Genomic DNA, 18,093 nt, shown 5'->3' with positions numbered 1-18,093 from the left:
ATTCGGGAATAAGGATTCCTGACGGGAAATATGTGAGCTGAAGAATTTGATGATGACATTGCAAAATTGATCATCGTTTCTTGTTTGGGTGGAGGCTGTTGCGTGTCAGAAATACAAGGACTTTGGCGAAGCTGGTCATCTTCTTCCTCTCCCTTGTACTCCCTCTGTCTTGTCGCAAGCAAGATACTTCCCAAGTGATCGTCAACATGAGTCCCGATTCTAAGAATTTCGACACACCACAAGCATGCTCCGACCAGATCACAAAGGACGAGTCCTCGTCTCAGCTTGCCGGCGATGAGAAAATACGAATCGCCAACATCGACAGCGGTTCCAGCACACAAATAGCAGAACAAAACAGCACAGACCAAAGCGACGCCGAAAGCATAGGCGGCCAACGCAACAGCGACCTCCCCCGAAAACGTCTCCTTATCTCCATAACCGCCCTATCAGTATGTCTTTTCGTATCTTTCCTCGACCAAACGAGCGTGTCAACGGCTACACCCGCCGTAGCTGGCGAGCTCGAAACAGGAACTTCAACGTCATGGATCGGAACTTCGTTTTTAATAGCGTCTACGGCATTTCAGCTGATCAACGGCCGACTTTCGGATATTTTCGGGCGGAAGAATATGCTATTGTTATGCCTGTTTCTTATGGGTGTTGGTGATCTTGCGTGCGGTTTTGCAAAGACGCCGGTGCAGTTGTACGTTTTCCGGTCGATTGCTGGTGTTGGTGGTGGGGGGATTAATAGCTTGGTCATGATTATCGTGAGTGATATCACATCACTACAAAATCGAGGCTACTATCAAGGTGAGTTGTCATATACATGCTTAGCGAGCCTTGATTGACAAAGATTAGGTATGTTAGGAGCCATCATTGCCCTTGCAAACGGCGTAGGACCCTTCCTAGGCGGTGCGATCGTTCAATCTGCGACTTGGCGATGGGTCTTTTGGATGATACCCATCATCACTCTGCCTACAACAGCAATTATCTGGTTCTACCTCCCTCTAAAGCATCGATCCGGAGGGTACATGGAGAAGATAAAAAAGATCGACTACGGAGGCATCGTTCTCAACATTGCATCAACACTACTACTTCTGATCCCCATATCTGGAGGAGGCGTCACATATGCCTGGACGTCAGCTTTCTTCATCGCCAACGTCATCATCAGTATCTTGCTAGCCGTCCTCTTCGTTCTGTTTGAATGGAAATTGGCAAAACTACCGATTATGCCTCTTCGACTATATCGCGCACCTCATTGCTGGGCGCTATACCTGCAGTCTTTCTTGACGGGTTTGGCTTACTTTGGCAACTTCTTCTATCTACCTCTGTACTTCCAATCGGTCCTTGGATACGACGCATTAGTTGCCGGTGCTCTCATCTTAGCAGTGGTCATTCCAACATCACTCACGTCTATCCTTTCAGGGCAGTACATGAGTCGCGTGGGAAGTTATATGAACTGCATCCTAGCTGGTTTCGCTCTATGGACGCTTGGAAATGGCCTTACGCTTATCTTTGATCGTGAGACGAAGCTGGGCCCGCTAATCGCCATTCTCATTGTTGAGGGTGCGGGTATTGGGTTCACTCTGCAGCCTACACTCGTCGGGATGTATGCAAACGGTCGCAGTGAGGACAGAGCAGTGACGACTGGTTTGCGAAACTTTATCCGCACAATTGGCGGAGCGTTTGGAGTAGTCATCTCGGGTGTTATCCTCTCTAACACGTTGAACAAAGAGCTTGGTGGTAAAGGCATCGTGTCCAACGACACGATTGCTCAATTGACATCATCAACATACTCTTTGAGCAGTATGGGCTTGTCGCAACAGGATCAGGATATCATTCTAGATGCATACATGAAGGGTCTGTATTACACATTTGTCTTCTTTACGGTATGCTCGGGATTAAGTCTGGTTCTGACGTTCTGGGTTGGAAACACGAGCCTCAAATCGCCTGCAAAAACTGAGGACGCGTCAGGTTCAACAGATCGAGAGATGACGGAGGATGAGAGACCTGGGCAGGTCGATCTCGAAAAGGCACAGCGATAGTGATAGAGCTTTTTGAGTTATCACAAGGAATAAAAGTTTTTGACAATTGCTCTTGACTATTTATTGCCCACAAGGAATTGTTGGTGATGAAGGGAAAACGCGCCGATTGGAGGCGGCTGGAGACCCTGTACATCGATCGCGCACCAGACGCGAAACCTGGCGAGGAAGAAGAGAGGATATCACTAAGAGACTACTGACAGTACTTTATCTCACGCGCGAAGAGCATTCGAGTTCAAGTCAATCTGTTAGTGCAATGACTTGGAGACCCCTGCTAGTTGGGTGTGTAGATCTAGGCGTCTTTTCCCCCAAAGCCGAAGTGGCTTTTGAAAGGATGTAGGCTCAGTGCACTCTCACCAACATTTGTGTTTAATTTCTTAGGCCTTGAGCAACAGACTTGTGTATTGACGGACACATCCGCCTTTCTCTTGTGCAATTAAGAGGATGGCTGTAATAGGTAGTAAATAGTAGCTATAGCTTTGGTCAGAAAGATAAAATCGTCTAAGCACTCTGTATTACGACTATACTTTGCTGCTTGTCCCATTCATTGAGCGTTCTGTCGCTCTTACCCTACAGATCCTGAGAGAGATCTTCAGGTCCTGATCCGGGTCAGGAAAACGCCCCTAGCGCGGGGTCATGAATCGTGTCTGTGATAAGAAACGCGGGGAAGATAACGGACGTTGCATCTTGACTGCAGACGATAAGCTCTTGGTTGACCCCGTTTATTCCCGCTTATCACTCAACGCTCTGTACGATAATGCTATACCGGTCGGATATAGGAAGGTCGTAGGAGAGATCGGGCCAGAATTCGCCGAAGGATTCGCAATAAGTTGGCCGGCATCGAGATAAGGCACTGATACAGCTTGTTTATAGCCCAGCCATCAGCCCATAGTTCAACAATTGTCTAACTGTGTTGATCCAAAAGTTTCATTCTCAGAGTCTAGTGTTATTGCCTATCATGCCTACAACTTACGCCTCACACCCCGATTACGGCTATGACCGCGACTTTAAGGGATATGGAGAGAAGGGTCTAGCAGGATTGAAGTGGCCCAACAACGCCAGGATCGCTGTATCATTCGTCATCAATTACGAAGAGGTAAATCCAACTGCACAGAAGGAAACCGGCAATTGTATCTTCACAGCTAAAACTCGTGGCATTTTAGGGCGGCGAGCGCTGTGTCCAAAGTGGCGATGGCGTCTCAGAGACAAACCTCCGCGAACACCCTACAACACCACGCATGAACGAGCGCGACCTCAACGGTGAATCAGAGTACGAATATGGCTCTCGCGTTGGTTTCTGGAGATTGTTCAAGCTCTTCAACCAGCATAAGATGAAGTTCACGCTTTACGCTGTTGCCCAAGCTGTTGAGCAGCAGCCTGAAGTAGCTACCCGCTGTGTCGAAGAGGGCCATGATGTAGCTTCCCATGCTTACCGCTGGGTAGATCATCATGATTGGTCTGTTGAGAAGGAGAAGGAATACATCAAAAAGGGCATCAGAAGTTTGAAGAACTTGACTGGATATGCGCCTAAGGGATGGTACTACGGCCGTCCTTCGCCGCACAGCCGCACTCTGATTCCTCAGGTTTACGAAGAAATGGGTGAAGAGCTCGTTTGGGCAAGTGATACATACGCCGACGACGTACCATACTGGATTGATCTCCCCACCGAGCGAGAAAAGCCGAACCCCAAGGGCTGTCTGATGGTTCCGTACAGCTACGACTGCAATGATTTCAAGTTCCACGTCGTCACTGGCTTTCGCGACTCTACCAGTTTCTACACTCATCTCAAGAATGCATTCGATGTGCTGTACGAAGAGGGAGAGGCGGGTGAGCCCAAGATGATGACTATTGGCTTGCATTGTCGTATTATTGGGCGGCCGGGACGGTTTAAGGCTTTGAAGGATTTTGTGGAGTATATTGCTCAGAAGGAGGGTGTTTGGGTTGCGACGAGGACGGACATTGCTGAGGCTTTTAGGGAGCAGTTTCCTTACAAGAAGGGTGAGTTGGCTTAATAGAATAGTTAAATAGATGACTCAATAATCAGTTGTATTCCCACGATCTGCTTTGTCCTATTCATAAAGGCCGAAGAGAAGCCAATGGTTTCGAGGACGACAACAAAAATGCATTTAGCACATGTTTCATAGTTCTTCGATGATTTAGATAATGCAAGAGCATTCACATCACTCATTGTCCGCTAAAGTCCCAACCTCTACTCAGATCCAAGTCTCCCTGCGACAAGTTCCAAACATCTTTACAACCCTTCGCCGCCCCAGAAAACACATTAGAAGTGGACAGATCCGCAGCGCTAGGATCTTCACCAAGCATCTCGTTCCACATGTGCCAGCCATGCCAACCACCAGGTGCTTCCTCATCAACCTCCATAAAAGCCTCTTTAACAGCGTCGGAGACAAGATCGCGCATTGTGATATCGTCTGTCTCATTGCTGTTCTGTAAGTTGGAGTGAGGCTGATAAGATGATAACCCTGGGCTGGCACTGAAGCTTGGTCGGTCGAACTTGGTCTGCAAAGGCGGATTCTGATGTGCACCCATTCCAGTATCACCAGACAGTCCACCAGGGCTCATGAGAGTCTTTAGAAGACTGCCAGATAGTGCATCAAAGATGTCGCGATACTTGACGGCACCTGCCCATTTCTCGCCAAACACAGTGAGACTCTGAGAACATGCTTGTGTAGCTTCGACAACATGATAGCTGAATAGGCTCTTGTCCTTCCAGATACAGTACATCAAAGTAAGTCCTGCGACGAAACAGCTATGCAGTGAGATCATAGTGTATGTAAGCGTCCGTTGTTGATTGAGTCGCTTGTATGCTACGCAGACACATGCAGCTGATCGCGCTGTTGTGATGAACCGAGGATCAGTCGTGGCTAGAGATGGAAGCAAGACTGTGAAGAGGGCTAAGACCGCTTTATGATATTGGCTACTATCATCAGTCTTTGTTCGCCAAGATGATATGAAGGGATACTTACAGACTGTAAAAGTCTCCGGCATCTTGGTTAGTACTCTCAGGATCATAGAGCCACGTAATCTTGCCATTGTCTTTGGGTGACTGAGGTGTTGTTTGGATCCATCTGTCGAGATCTGCTCGTATAGACGCCATCTTCTGATCCAGCTTGACTCGTTCCTCAACTGGACCGGAGAAGATATCTTTGTCGACCCTGAAAACAGTCCGGTGAATACGTGACTGGATCTTTTCCAGCTTGATGATATGGATGAAGGGTTCGATGTTACACCACTCAACGGCGTGTTCATCATTGAGAGATGCGTGGGTCAGATCCCAGTATTCTCGGCCAGGGTTGGGCATCTAACTTCAGTCAGAATGTTATTCTAACGGTAGGTGAGGGTGACTTACCGAAACATTGATATCTCTATCAGATATCGCAAAGGCCCTACCAAGAACAACGCTTGTTCCCCGGTCAAGACAATAGCACGACCAGAAAGCCCTTCGCCGGATCTCCAGATCTCTCACGACGTTTGCAGTTGGGGTTGGTCCTTGTCGCTCACGATGCAAACCAAGCTCAATACATAACGAAACCGCATAGCGGACCTGACTCCAAGCACCAGCTCCATAAGGCGACCTCTGGCCATGAACAGCAAGTAATAAGAGAAACTGAACGGTAGCAAGATTGTGCTGCTCTAGGATATAATCCATTGGTTCAATCGCAGCTAGCAAGTGTTTTTCAGGATCGACTTGTGATGGTTTGCGTGTAAGTTGTTCGAAACGTGCGGCGATGGCGTAGATCAGGTGCATGATGCTTCGTTGGGTCATGGATAGAGCACCCTGTTGATACTGGACTTCGAAAAGCTCAGAGTATTTCTTCCTGTCTAGGATTGGCCATCGGGTGTGCATTCGGTCAAAAAATATGTCGAAGAGATGGCGAGCTTCGTCTGGGAAAGGAAAGCCGTGAGATGGTTCATCCGGATGGAGGTGAAGGGTTGGAGCTAGACTCTCGAGGTATGGATCAACGGAAGGATTTGATTGTCTTGGAAAATTGCTCGGACGAGTAATGTCATTTCTAGAGTTATGAAAGATGGATCGCTGTATCATTCGAGCGATAGCAGCACCTGAACTTGAACCAAGGTATGATGGATCTGGAGTTGCTTCAGCTGTACCAGAGGCGCAGAGTGAGAGGTAGGCGACGCCATCAATGATAGAGTTGCGCTCATAGCCATCGAGATCTTCAGATACAGACCCACGGTGAGATGATGAGGACTCAGGATAAGCCTGTGTGTTGACAGCGTCATTGTCTTGGCCATCAACAACAGAAGACGGCGCGAGGGTCTCAAAATGATCTTGCGCATGATCTGGTAGTCGGGCCTCGAGGAATGCGATACGTTCTTCGAGGGCATTGATGTATAAGGTCTTGCCTCCTGGGTATTGCGGTCGGATTGTTCTCTCGTAGATACATGGAGTACCGACTCTTTCACAGGACTTACATGTTGGATGTGAGCCATCGCACTAGGGTCTCTTGTAAGTATAACTGTTAGGGAGTGTGTAAGGCTGACTCACCCGTTGCTTACGTCTCTTGCATCGTTTACAGGCCAGTGCAACGCGACCCTTGCGACCTGCTGTAGCATCGGACTGCCTTCCCATGGACCCCTAGGGAGTGTCAGCGACATTGGTCTACAAGACACAGCCCTTTACCCGAATAATTACTTACGATTCCATCTTGAAGCATTGGATACCTACCTTCAGTGGTCCGAGGATCAGTTCCGTTGTCGTCCATAGTTCTCATGTTGTTTATCCTAAGTCATGATACGTTAACGCCCATTCTAAACCCTCCATGATAGTGCGTGATTTCTCGAATGATGAGCTGCTAGACAAGATGAACAGCGATTAACTTGGTGAATCGCTACTTCATGAACCAGCCACTTGGGATCTCTCCGTTGGCTGTATGACGTTCTTGGTGACTGCAAAACCCTGGCATTGACTCACATGCAAATTAACGTGCTCACTCATACAAGCTTTCGGTTCATTGAAGCCGGTTAGAATGAACAATCACAAACTCCAGATAAGACCCAAGAAAACAGAATATTTCCCCAGACCCCAGAAACCGCACACGTTGTTTGCCTGTCAACCCAGTGGATCCGTTATCTTCGGGCAACCTTATCTATGCCCAGACCAAACTAGCCCCCTGTAGCGTTACATGGTGAACATCACCATTGATAGAGACATGTTATCGAGCATGATTGGCTTCATTCCTTATCAGACTCTCCAATCGGACGGTTAAACCCCGCCTTTTATCAAGGTGCTATATCCGGTGCGACCCAGGGACCGCGCCACTGGAACTGGAACGTGAGTAATCGTCGGGAGAAAAGTACCCGATGGAGTACTGATAGACATTGCGACTCTAAGGCAGCTAAGGCCTGGAGAATAGATTGAAGATCATGATTTAAGGTTGGATATTAGATATCAAGGAAGAAGATCCCAATTTTGTGCATGCCGATTATTGAGACATTGTTCAAGAGCTTGAGAGACTGAGGCATAACGGACAAAGAAACGAAGGTATCCCAATCATGGTAAACATTCCATCTAGGAGCGAGCTCACAGCTCCCTTTCGATCGAAGGAAGCTTTTGCCAACTTTGTCAAGACATCTGAAACGGCAGATGGTCAGACTCGAGTCGGTAATGAGCGATGGTCTAATAAAGATCTTGAACCTACGCCACCAGAGCATCGTAACTGGACATGGTAAGTCAATTGTTCACCGGCGAGAGTATTTGTGGTTGTACTGATTGATGAAGGTACAATTTGCCGCTGTACTGGTTCTCCAACCAGTTTAGTCTAACGGGATGGAACACTGGCTCATCGCTCATTGCTGTTGGTTTGGTAAGTTTTACTCGTCTATTGACGCACCGATCCGCGGAAAACTGACTTGAAGGCAATAGACCTGGCAGCAATCATTCGTCTCGTGTGTTCTAGGTGCATTGCTCGCATCTCTGGTTGTCATCTGCATGGCCAGGCCCGGTGTCCAGTACCATATTGGTTTGTAAGTGACCGACAATCCTACAGCTTCTACACATATACTAATCCAACGCCTAGTCCTGTCCTCGCTCGATCCAGCATGGGAATGTACGGCGCATACTTCTTCATCTTCATCCGAGCCATCGTCTGCATCGTTTGGTACGGGTAAGTATCTCACCCTCGTTGACGTCTCTCCCACCGTCAATGTTAACAATTGTACAGTATCCAGACCTTCTACGGCGGATCGATCCTTTCAGTAATGCTCCGCTGCATCTTTGGCAGCTCATGGCAAAACTTCACCAATACCCTTAGCGAAAGCGCCGATATCTCATCAAAGGTCCTTCTGGCTTTCTTCCTCGTTTGGCTCATGCAGTTCCCATTTGTACGCATCCCCACAACCCCTTCACTAATAAACACTGCTAATGTTTGCAGATGTGGGTTCATCCAAGAAACATCCACTACGTCTTCACAGTGAAAGGCTTCACCATGCCCATCGCCGCATTCGCCATCTTCGGATGGTGCATGGCCAACGGTGGTGGTTTGAACGGCATGAACATGGCGTCCAAAGAAGCTGAGGCAGCTGCTTCCACGACTCCTCTTGGCTGGAGTATCATGTCTGGCATCAATGTCATCATGGGTGGATTATCGCCCATGTTGGTTAATCAGCCTGATCTAGCGAGATATTGCCAAAAGACTCGTGATGCAGGTCCTCTCCAGGGCGTTAGCGTCTTTGTGTCATCTGTCATTGTCTTTTTCCTTGGTCTTGCGTCGACGGCATCTATGCAGACTGTTTATGGGGAGGCGTACTGGAATATTTGGGATTTGCTTGACTCTATCCTTGACCATCATTGGAATGCGGGCGCTCGTGCGGGAGTCTTCTTCCTGGCGCTGGCTTTCCTGTTGGGTGTCTTTGCGACCAACTTTGGCGCAAACTCGATTCCTTTTGGGTCTGATATGACTGGTCTCTTCCCGCGATGGCTCACCATCCGAAGAGGGCAGATTGTCTGTGCTATTCTGGGAATTTGCGTTGTTCCTTGGAAGCTTATGGCGAATGCTCAAGCTTTCTTGTCGTTCCTGGGTAGTTACAACATCTTTATGGCGCCTCTGTGCGCTGTCATTATTGTTGACTACGTCTACGTCCGGAAAGGCAACATCCACGTCCCATCATGCTACGACGGAAGCAAGCATGGTCTCTACCACTTCTGGTCTGGCGTCAACTGGGTTGGCTGTCTTGCCTGGATCGGAGGAACTACCATGGGCCTGCCCGGTCTCGTTGGACAGTACCAGCCTCATCTTCTTTCCGATGCTTCACGCTATATGTACATGATGGGTTGGCTTCTGACGTTCGTCACTGCCGGAGTTGTATATACTATTGGTGTTCAGTTTGTCAACATTCGTGTCTTCCCTGCTAGTCGTGCAACGGCCAAGTCTTGGGAGTGGCTGGCTAAGGATGGCAGAGAAGGTTTCTATGAAGACGAGAGAGAGGGACAAGTCATCTATGCTCTGGCATCACCTTCTGCGGATAAGACTGAAGGCGAGGTGAATGCAAAAGCAGATGATTCGTCGCTGTAAGCAATGGAATTGACATAGATTGTAAATGCCATATATAACCACATGGCTTCGTTGTCCGTCCCCGATAGCTAGTAATAATATTGATCCTTGCACTCTTTCCAGCAGCTTGTCCCCAATGCTGAGCTGACCTGGTGAACCACCTAACTAACGGAAAGTATCTAAGACTTGTCTTATCTTCCGGACCAGACTCTGTGTCCGCCACGAAGACTTATCATGGATCTTCCCTTGACCGAAGCCTCAAATTGTTTCATTGAAAGTGCAGTTCCCGCCTCCAAAAGCGCTAGGAAGTGTTCCAGTCCTGCCAAGCTTATCTCCGTCGGCCAAGTTCGTTCGCCGGACCCACCCCTCCGCATCGGATGCAAATATACCGACCGATGTAAAGCTGATAAGATCAGTAAGCCCATCGGAGGCTGGTCCCGGGAATAATTACCCGTTAGGTCTTTGAGGCATTATGTCATCCTCCATAAGAACACAAGCCTCGACGATCTAGTGAATAGGAGAGATCTTTATATGCAAGCTTCTGACCCATCTTCTAGCCTATAGAACTGTTTAAGGATTGTCACTATGCTGGTACAGCCCTACCAACTCTCGGCAACTGATGTCGCTGCCAAGATCCGAGATGGCCAGCTCTCAGTTGAGGAGTATGCGCAGTCACTCCTGGCACGTATCAAAGAGCGAGATCCAGTTGTGAAAGCATGGGCTTATATCAATCCTGATCAAGTACTCCAAGAAGCTCGGAAACTAGATGCTGTCCCCAAGGAAGACCGAGGACCTTTGCATGGTGTTGCAATTGCGGTCAAGGATGTCATCTACACGAAGGGTAAGTCAACTAAAGGAGACGAGGCAGAAAATTGATTGGTTAACGGCGAGGACTCAGATATGCCAACGCAGTTTAACTCACCCATCTACAAAGATGATGCTCCCCAAGTCGACGCAGCTAGCATCATCATCCTCCGCAAAGCAGGTGCGCTCATACTAGGCAAGACGACCACCACCGAATTCGCAGCCACTACTCAAGGACCTCAAACAACAAACCCTCACGATAGTTCTCGTACACCTGGAGGCTCATCATCAGGATCTGGGGCAGTTGTAGCAGACTTCCAAGTTCCCCTCAGTCTTGGAACACAGACCGGAGGAAGCACCATCCGCCCAGCCTCTTTCAACGGTATCTATGGATTCAAACCAACATGGAACTCAATCTCAAGGGAAGGGCAGAAAGTATTCTCGCTTATTCTTGATACATTAGGCATTTACGCTCGGACCGTGGAGGATCTGAACTTACTCGCTGATGTATTTGCCTTGCAAGACGACGAGCCACCTAACCAAAAATACTCTCTCAAAAAAGGAAAATTCGCGATCTGCAAAACAATGGTTTGGCCCCAAGCTGGCCCCGGTCTAGTCAAAGCAACGGATAAGGCCGTTGAACTCCTCCGATCAAGCGGTGCTACGGTAGAAGAGATTGAGTTTCCCGAACATCTGCAAGATCTACCAAAATGGCACTCCATCGTCTTCAACACTGATGGACGAACAGCCTTTCTACCAGAGTATAGGGTTGACAAGACCCAGATTGCAGATCAGCTGGTTGGACACGTTGAGAACCGCCTCAAGATCTCTAAAGCTGCGCAGGTTAAGGCTTTTGATGACATTGCAGCGGCAAGACCTGTTGTTGATGACATGTTGGCGGATTATGATGCTGTGTTGGTTCCGAGTGTACCGGATGAGGCACCGAAGGGCATTGAGGCTACTGGAAGTGCTGCATTCAATCTGATATGGACTGTAAGTGACCGGTACCCATGGAGATTGCTAAGAAGTGAGAATCACAACTAACTTGGCTCTTCTAGGCGCTGCATACTCCTGTCATCAACATTCCGGGGTTCGCTGGTGAGAACGGAATGCCGATTGGCTTGTCCCTTGTTGCACCTAGGTATCACGACAGAAAGCTTCTGGTAGTGAGTGAAGCTGTAGGAAGGCTCTTCGAGACATCAGGAGGATGGAAATCACAGGTAGTCTAGATATAGCAATGAATTATGGTTCAAATCGTAACTCAATTGACGTGATATCATACATGCTCTAAACAAATGCTAATACTATTAATATCTTACAAGTAGTAACAAACCCGTCCCTCGAAAAGCCTTCTCGCCGTTCGCGAAACAGCACAGCTCTCAATCCCATCCTCCCCATTCTTCTTAACAAGAACAGGAATGGTACCCTTGCTATGCTCAATAACAATCTGTCTCGTATTGGCGGTATCCTTCCTCTCTCCCTGCATATCAGGTGATGGTGTACGCTCAGGCGTTGGAGGTCCGTCGGTAACAGGTGTAGCTGATAGGTCTGCGGCGATAGTACCCTGAATGCTAACTGCTGATCCTAGGCAGACTGCGCCAGTGAGTTGGAGTGTTGGGTGGAGAAGACCCATGGAGTAGGACTGCACGTAAATATCGGGAGTCTTGTTGTTGGCGCGGTGTGTTGGTGATGAGAGGAGTGCGATCTTGGGTGTACCGCGGGTTAGGCCAGCAACTTTTGTGCTTGTTGCTAAACCCATGTCTACAGCGCCTTGACATCGGATTGCTTCAACGAGAGCGTGTTGTGTCTCTGGTGCAGCATTAGCGCCAAGGATGGTTGTGAAGTCTGTTGCGCTGATCATGACGAAGGGGTTCGCAGCGTCGATCAAAGTCGCGCGGATCTGAAAAGGTGCCATCTCAGGTAATAATGAAGAAGGGTCGACGTGAAGCCACTGCTGCTTCTGACCAGAAGGGAACAAGCTTCCCGCCATGCTACCGGCGGGATCAACGAAAGAGCACTTGACTTCACTGCCAGGTGATTTAACACCAGGAATGATAAAGTCGCCATCCTCCTTGAAGTCACCATTACGATCCAACTCAACAGTCTCGACGATGATTCTGCTCGTGTTGGTGTTGAAGATCCTAACATCAATCTCCGTCTGTCCCGGCTTGGGCGTGACAAGTCTCTCCTGAACAGCGAAAGGTCCAACACCCGAACTCATATTTCCACAGTTTCCTGAGAAATCCACCGACTCTTTCCCAACAGCGACTTGAACAAAAGTAAAGTCGACGTCGGCATCTTCACGGTTCGACAGTGAAATCACAGCAACCTTTGAAGTAGTGGATGAACCACCGCCGACGCCGTCGACCTGCTTAGCATCGTTGTTTCGCGAGCCCAATGCTGAGATGAGATGTGGACCCCATTCCGATTCCTTCTCGGGGAGGTCTTTCCGGTGGATGAAGAGGCCCTTTGAGGTTCCGGCGCGCATTAGCACGCAGGACAGGGCGTGGCGGGTAGGATAGTGCTCCTGGGGAGTTTCGATCTCGATAGCCATTGTGATTGTGGATTGATTGTGAATTACGTACTCAAGACTGGGAGGGTAACGAAATGGCAAGAGTTAAATAACTCGCGGTTTCGCCATGGAATTGCCATTTTGTTCGTAATGTAATTGAGCTTGGCATTGGCGATGCCGGGGAATAACACTCCGAGTGATTCTAGCAGGGAAGAAAAACTGGAGATGCCGTGGGAGACAAGCTCTTGGCTTCCCGTCTGCCCCATAGAACATGTCCCGTCTCAAAGAAAGTGTCCCGCGGGAACGGGAAAGAAGTGGCGAATTTTCATCTCCCCATGTACTGAAACTCACCCGTACTCGACCCATTAAACCCGAAAATCGGATCCTCCAAAAACGCAGCATCCTGATTCGCCGGCCAGAAACTCGTCTGTTGCCATGAATTCCCACCCTCAATGTCCCCAGCCCCGGGCACGGGAGCAGCGAAACTGTTCAGCCCTCCCGCGGGAAACCCTTGGGGGAAGTAAACTGGCTGTTGACCTGTCGATGTGTGGAGATAGTGCTCGCCGTCGACTTGAGGTATTTTCTGGGGGTATGAAGCGGCTTGGCCGTACATGGTTGGCTCGTTGCTGTTGAAGTCGCCCTCGCGGAGGAAGCTCTGTATGATGCCATCGATGTTGATCCAGTCTGAACCAGGTGATGGCACCGCGCTACCGCTGAGTTCGACTGGTTGCATTTCCTGGTTCGGCGATGATTCCGTCTGTGCGTTCCCCGTATTCTCCAACCCTTCATACCCAATCTGCGCTTGTACTCGCTGCTGCTGCTGCTGAGGCTGTTGATCACGCGACTTGGTAGCCGGTTCAGCCTCAAGCGCGTCATCGGGCAAATCATCAACGACAACGCCGTACTTGCTCATGAGTCTGTGAATAATGACCGCTGCTTTCTGAACTGCAGAATTGGTCTCTTGGTTTTCTTTGAACACGGCGAGACATGTCATCAGGTTGACGTAGGCTGCTGAGCCTTTGCCGTTTTTGGCGGCGATGCGACAGTGGATTGTAGCGGCGACGTAAGTTGCGTAGGAGATTAGGTAGGGGGCGCGACGGACGGAGAATGCGCGGTGGTAGGCGCGTAGAAGACTGCAGATGCTGGAGGCGGCTGCTGAGCATTTTATGACGGAGTCGACGGATATGGAGCGGAATGTGTTGTAGAGATGACCGTCGGCGACGAAGGGGCGATGGAGGAGAATGACGAGGACGTGGTACATAGCGCTGAGATATTAGCGTTAAACGAAACACAACTGTCAAGGAGACTCACTGGAGACTGAGAACGTGAGGCGGAGGAACAGTGGCATCAGGTGCGTTCGCAACCTCAGGCTTGAGATGATCCGGTAAAGCCGTATGCCAATCCTTCAACTTCTTCTGAAGCTTATCCAACACTTTCGACAGCTCAGCAGGGCTTTGGTCTGTTGTTCGAACGGTGTATATGGTGCTCATGACATCGCTCATGACGATAGACAACTTGCAGAGCGCAGTGAAGGTCGAGATACTGTATGCTGGCGAACCAGCGTAGTCGTTCTTTGACGTCGAGTACGCAAAAGGCTGCCAGAATTCGAGCTCAGAGTATGTATCGATGAACTTTATCGGAACCATGGCGTCGTTTTCTTTGAGGGTGACGGGACGGCCTTGATACAGACTCTGAATCTTATCGACCACTGTCCATGTTAGTATTTGTTGATACGCCTGCTGGGGGTACATACCAAAAGCTCCCCAGAACACACGACGTCGTATCTCAAGATCCTCATCAGAGAATTGATGCGAATTCGTCAAGTCCACATGCAGCCCCAAATCAATGAGCATACGAAACGCCAACCCAGCATACAACCACGCCGCACTCCTCTCATCACCCAGCGCAAACAACGAATTCGTCATGACAAGCAACGCCTGAATCGTCGTGATATCGCTCCTGTCCAACGACCCTCCCACCAACTCCCTAACCCTCTCACGATACCGCCATCCCGCAGTCCTGACATCGTTAACGTCCTTTCGAACCTCAAGTCTCGGACTAAACTTTGATGAACCAAAGTATATAGCGTTGAGTAGCAGTTTCGAAAAGTATGGTCCGCCGCATGCCATGTCCCGCATGAACGCGGGACGGTACGTGATGAGGAATGAGTGGTGTTGACGATTCCAGTGTAGGGAGAGGAGATGCATCCCCAGGTCGGGATCAACGCCGTCAAAGTCAAGCTGCCCCTTAGCGAAATGGATCTCCTCCAGTTGCCCTATCTCACACACACAATGTTAGTTACACCGCTTAACAAACTACAAGTATAAGTAAAAGATGGTACCCACGCTGCTTAGCTGCCTCAGCGATAAGACCACGCTCTACCCAATGATCCGGCATCCGCGGCTGCACCTCCTGCTCAACAGGTCTCTCCTGCGCATTATCCTCAAACAGGGCACTCGTGCGCCCATGATACGTTGATTCACCGTTCGCTAGGACAACGACTCTCGCGACGCCTGAATCCATGGGCCGCGGTGAAGGATCCCACGATTGATGGCGAGGTGCTGCTCCATCTCGTGTCACTGCTTGCTGACTACTGCGCTCACTCGCTGCTTCACTGTCGCCAATTGACGAGGCTGCCTCGTTGGCGGGGGCGCTGGCCTGACGAGCAGGTGATTCAGTGCGCGCCTTGACGCTACGGGTCTTTGTGCGCTGATGACGCTGCCGGCCAGCTGCTTTGGTGACATCGGGGACGGGCTCGTAAACGCAGTCTTTCTCGTATGTCTGGCAGTTGATACACTTTGGCTTCTGACCGTTACACTTGATCTAGGGTCGTACCGCAATTAGTCCCGCGGGAACTCGTTACCTGCTTCGGGGACGCCTGGGCCCTGGGGTAAGGGAGGGGGAACTGGGGTATTGGGGTAGTAGTCTCACTTTTCTTTTGCGGCAGAATGTGCATGCTTCTGTGGCACGCCTGCGGACGCGGGTAGGCGTGGGCTCTGCGGGCATTGTTTCCTCTGTGCTTTTGCGTGGGAAGAAAAAGGGAAGATCGTGAGGGACGGGAAGAGACGGGAAGAAAGCTGAGCTGATCAATTCCACTCGGATCCACTGTTGATCCGCGGGTCGTAGTCCTCAAGGGGCAAAGCGTTGAATTTTCTCCGTTTTCTTCCCTTCACTTCAGTTATGTTTACCCGTGAGCCTCATCCCGTGGCTGCAAGTTTTGGCAGGCCTACTATTATTAAACTGCGACTATCCTTTAAATGTTAGTAGATGCTGTTTTTTATTTGCTAGTTTATAATTTATTTATGTCTCCCCGTTTGTCATCATTTGCCAAGTCTTGACCGTTTCTCTTCACCTTGCATTCACCGAATTACCCCAAAAATGGACGCCATCGCTACGACACAACCTATTGCTAAGCCCGCACTACCTAAGCAGGCTGTCGCGCAGACAACGCCTGCACAGAAGAAGAAGATTACTCCTGGTATTTCTCTGGCTGCTGGTGCTGTTGCCGGTGGTGTTGAGGCCACAATCACAGTGAGTGTTCTGTGCTATAGGTTAAAAGAGCACCAAATATTAACAGGCTTAGTACCCCTTCGAGTGGGCAAAGACAGTAGCGCAGCTCAGCGCCCGCCAAGCACCCGCTGGAGCAGTCGTCTCCAAATCCCCATTTGCCGTCATCGGCCAAACAGTTCGTTCAGATGGTATCCGCGCAATTTACACTGGATGCTCTTCATTAATCGCTGTGAGTATCCTTTTTCCTAATCGATTGACGATTTGGTCTAATAATATCAGGGAACTGCTGCCAAGGCTGGTGTTCGCTTCCTCTCTTTTGATGCTGTAAAGGCTCAATTAGCAGATGCCAATGGAAAGCACTCTGCGGGATCAAATATTCTCGCTGGTATGATTGCTGGTGCTGTTGAGAGTGTGACTGTCGTTACGCCTACGGAACGAATCAAGACTGCTCTGTAAGTTGTTCGTCAAGATTGCGCCGCGAAGTTGTATACTAACATGAAATAGCATTGATGATGCTCGCTCAGGGAACAAACGTCTCAACGGCGGATTCCACGCCCTGCGCACGATCGCAGTTGAGCGCGGCGTCCGTGAAATCTACCGCGGTCTCATGTCCACCACCCTCAAGCAATCAGCCACATCCGGAGTCCGAATGGGTTCCTACAACATCCTAAAAGACACCTTTAAGTCCGACGGAAAGAACCCCTTCATGACATTCGGTATCGGCGCTATTGCCGGTATTATCACAGTCTATGCTACACAACCGTTTGATACCATCAAGACAAGATCGCAGTCTGCAAAGGGTATTGGTATGGGCGAGGCTGTTCAGCAAGTTCTCCGTGATGGAGGCGTGAGAGCGTTCTGGAGTGGAAGTACTATGCGATTGGGACGGTTGATTCTTAGTGGTGGTATTGTTTTCACGGCGTATGAGAATATTGCAGGCTTGTTGATGGGGATGAAGAAGTAGAGTGCATATTGGGAGTATTTTGTGTTTTGGATCTCATTTACAGGAAGTTTGGGTCGGAGTATTAGCTTATGGCATTAAAACGATTTCATGTATTATTCATAGACGAATTTCCAATATTCTATATCTATTTCATACCATAATTTCTGTACATGTTCTGTGAATGTGACTCTTGACTTGAACATGTTGACAAGGCCACAAACTGAATCAAACTGAGACGACTTCACTCTGCAATCTTTCTCCGTATCTTATCATATAACCGTAATCTATGCTTATCAGATCCATCGTACAAGCTTAAACATAACCGTAAACTCATGCCGATTTCACCGAGGCATTTTTGGGTCCTCAACGGCGATCGTCACAAACATGTCATGTCAGACCGTGTCTACCCCAGACCTACAGCCAAGATCCATCCTACCCTCGGACTTCCCCGCATTACATTCGCCTACCGAAAACTTGGTCCGTTGGAAACTGGAGTCACTTGACTGCAACGTCCAGGGTTCAGAGCCGGAGAGCAGCATCGGCCTTCCCCAACTTCAGCCCAAACCCGAGCATCCTCCGCTATCCTTAACCGATAATTCTCTCCTCCATTCCCCCGTGGGGGAGGAGAGAGTCATCGGGAAGGCCTTGGCAAATCAATTCCCGCGGGAACAAACGACATACTCTGTTGTCCCCCGCAAAGCATATTCGAGACCGCACGTTACTGGGGTTCTCCACGTCTTGCCAAGACTAAGT

General features: G+C 49.4%; 8 protein-coding genes across 8 annotated transcripts; 5 read left to right on the top strand and 3 right to left on the bottom strand.

The window, feature by feature from the left end:
* Positions 1-24: 24 nt before the first annotated feature.
* Positions 25-2,075, top strand: FOIG_15001 (uncharacterized protein). Its single transcript, XM_031216303.1, has 2 exons — positions 25-807; positions 856-2,075. Exons 1-2 carry the CDS (start codon positions 207-209, stop codon positions 2,040-2,042), a joined length of 1,788 nt encoding a protein of 595 aa, XP_031053985.1. The 5' UTR covers positions 25-206; the 3' UTR covers positions 2,043-2,075.
* Positions 2,076-2,866: 791 nt separating this feature from the next.
* FOIG_15000 (uncharacterized protein) lies at positions 2,867-4,160 on the top strand. Its single transcript, XM_031216302.1, has 2 exons — positions 2,867-3,135; positions 3,203-4,160. Exons 1-2 carry the CDS (start codon positions 2,998-3,000, stop codon positions 4,049-4,051), a joined length of 987 nt encoding a protein of 328 aa, XP_031053984.1. The 5' UTR covers positions 2,867-2,997; the 3' UTR covers positions 4,052-4,160.
* Positions 4,105-7,069, bottom strand: FOIG_14999 (uncharacterized protein). Its single transcript, XM_031216301.1, has 6 exons — positions 6,994-7,069; positions 6,719-6,803; positions 6,568-6,657; positions 5,410-6,516; positions 5,027-5,361; positions 4,105-4,977 (listed from the first exon to the last, which is right to left on the bottom strand). Coding segments are annotated over exons 1-6 (2,373 nt in total). The 5' UTR covers positions 6,996-7,069; the 3' UTR covers positions 4,105-4,223.
* Positions 7,070-7,574: 505 nt separating this feature from the next.
* Positions 7,575-9,592, top strand: FOIG_14998 (uncharacterized protein; the record flags this gene model as incomplete). The annotated part of the gene is made up of 6 exons (XM_031216300.1): positions 7,575-7,747; positions 7,801-7,885; positions 7,945-8,045; positions 8,099-8,185; positions 8,243-8,402; positions 8,453-9,592. The coding sequence occupies 6 exons, from the start codon at positions 7,575-7,577 to the stop codon at positions 9,590-9,592; spliced, it is 1,746 nt and encodes a 581-aa protein (XP_031053982.1).
* Positions 9,593-10,064: 472 nt separating this feature from the next.
* FOIG_14997 (amidase) lies at positions 10,065-11,604 on the top strand (the record flags this gene model as incomplete). Its single annotated transcript, XM_031216299.1, has 3 exons — positions 10,065-10,412; positions 10,470-11,368; positions 11,434-11,604. The coding sequence occupies exons 1-3, from the start codon at positions 10,157-10,159 to the stop codon at positions 11,602-11,604; spliced, it is 1,326 nt and encodes a 441-aa protein (XP_031053981.1). The 5' UTR covers positions 10,065-10,156.
* Positions 11,605-11,690: 86 nt separating this feature from the next.
* Positions 11,691-12,929, bottom strand: FOIG_14996 (uncharacterized protein; the record flags this gene model as incomplete). Its single annotated transcript, XM_031216298.1, has 1 exon — positions 11,691-12,929. One exon carries the CDS (start codon positions 12,927-12,929, stop codon positions 11,691-11,693), a length of 1,239 nt encoding a protein of 412 aa, XP_031053980.1.
* Positions 12,930-13,212: 283 nt separating this feature from the next.
* On the bottom strand, positions 13,213-15,893 carry FOIG_14995 (uncharacterized protein; the record flags this gene model as incomplete). The annotated part of the gene is made up of 5 exons (XM_031216297.1): positions 13,213-14,152; positions 14,199-14,595; positions 14,641-15,162; positions 15,233-15,710; positions 15,819-15,893. 5 exons carry the CDS (start codon positions 15,891-15,893, stop codon positions 13,213-13,215), a joined length of 2,412 nt encoding a protein of 803 aa, XP_031053979.1.
* A 292-nt stretch (positions 15,894-16,185) lies between these two features.
* Positions 16,186-17,491, top strand: FOIG_14994 (uncharacterized protein). The gene is made up of 4 exons (XM_031216296.1): positions 16,186-16,418; positions 16,471-16,626; positions 16,677-16,849; positions 16,902-17,491. The coding sequence occupies exons 1-4, from the start codon at positions 16,266-16,268 to the stop codon at positions 17,359-17,361; spliced, it is 942 nt and encodes a 313-aa protein (XP_031053978.1). The 5' UTR covers positions 16,186-16,265; the 3' UTR covers positions 17,362-17,491.
* Positions 17,492-18,093: the final 602 nt, after the last annotated feature.

The sequence above is a fragment of the Fusarium odoratissimum genome (assembly GCF_000260195.1).
Source record: "Fusarium odoratissimum NRRL 54006 unplaced genomic scaffold supercont1.46, whole genome shotgun sequence".
NCBI lineage: Eukaryota > Fungi > Ascomycota > Sordariomycetes > Hypocreales > Nectriaceae > Fusarium > Fusarium odoratissimum.
This window is presented reverse-complemented; position numbering and strand designations above follow the sequence as displayed.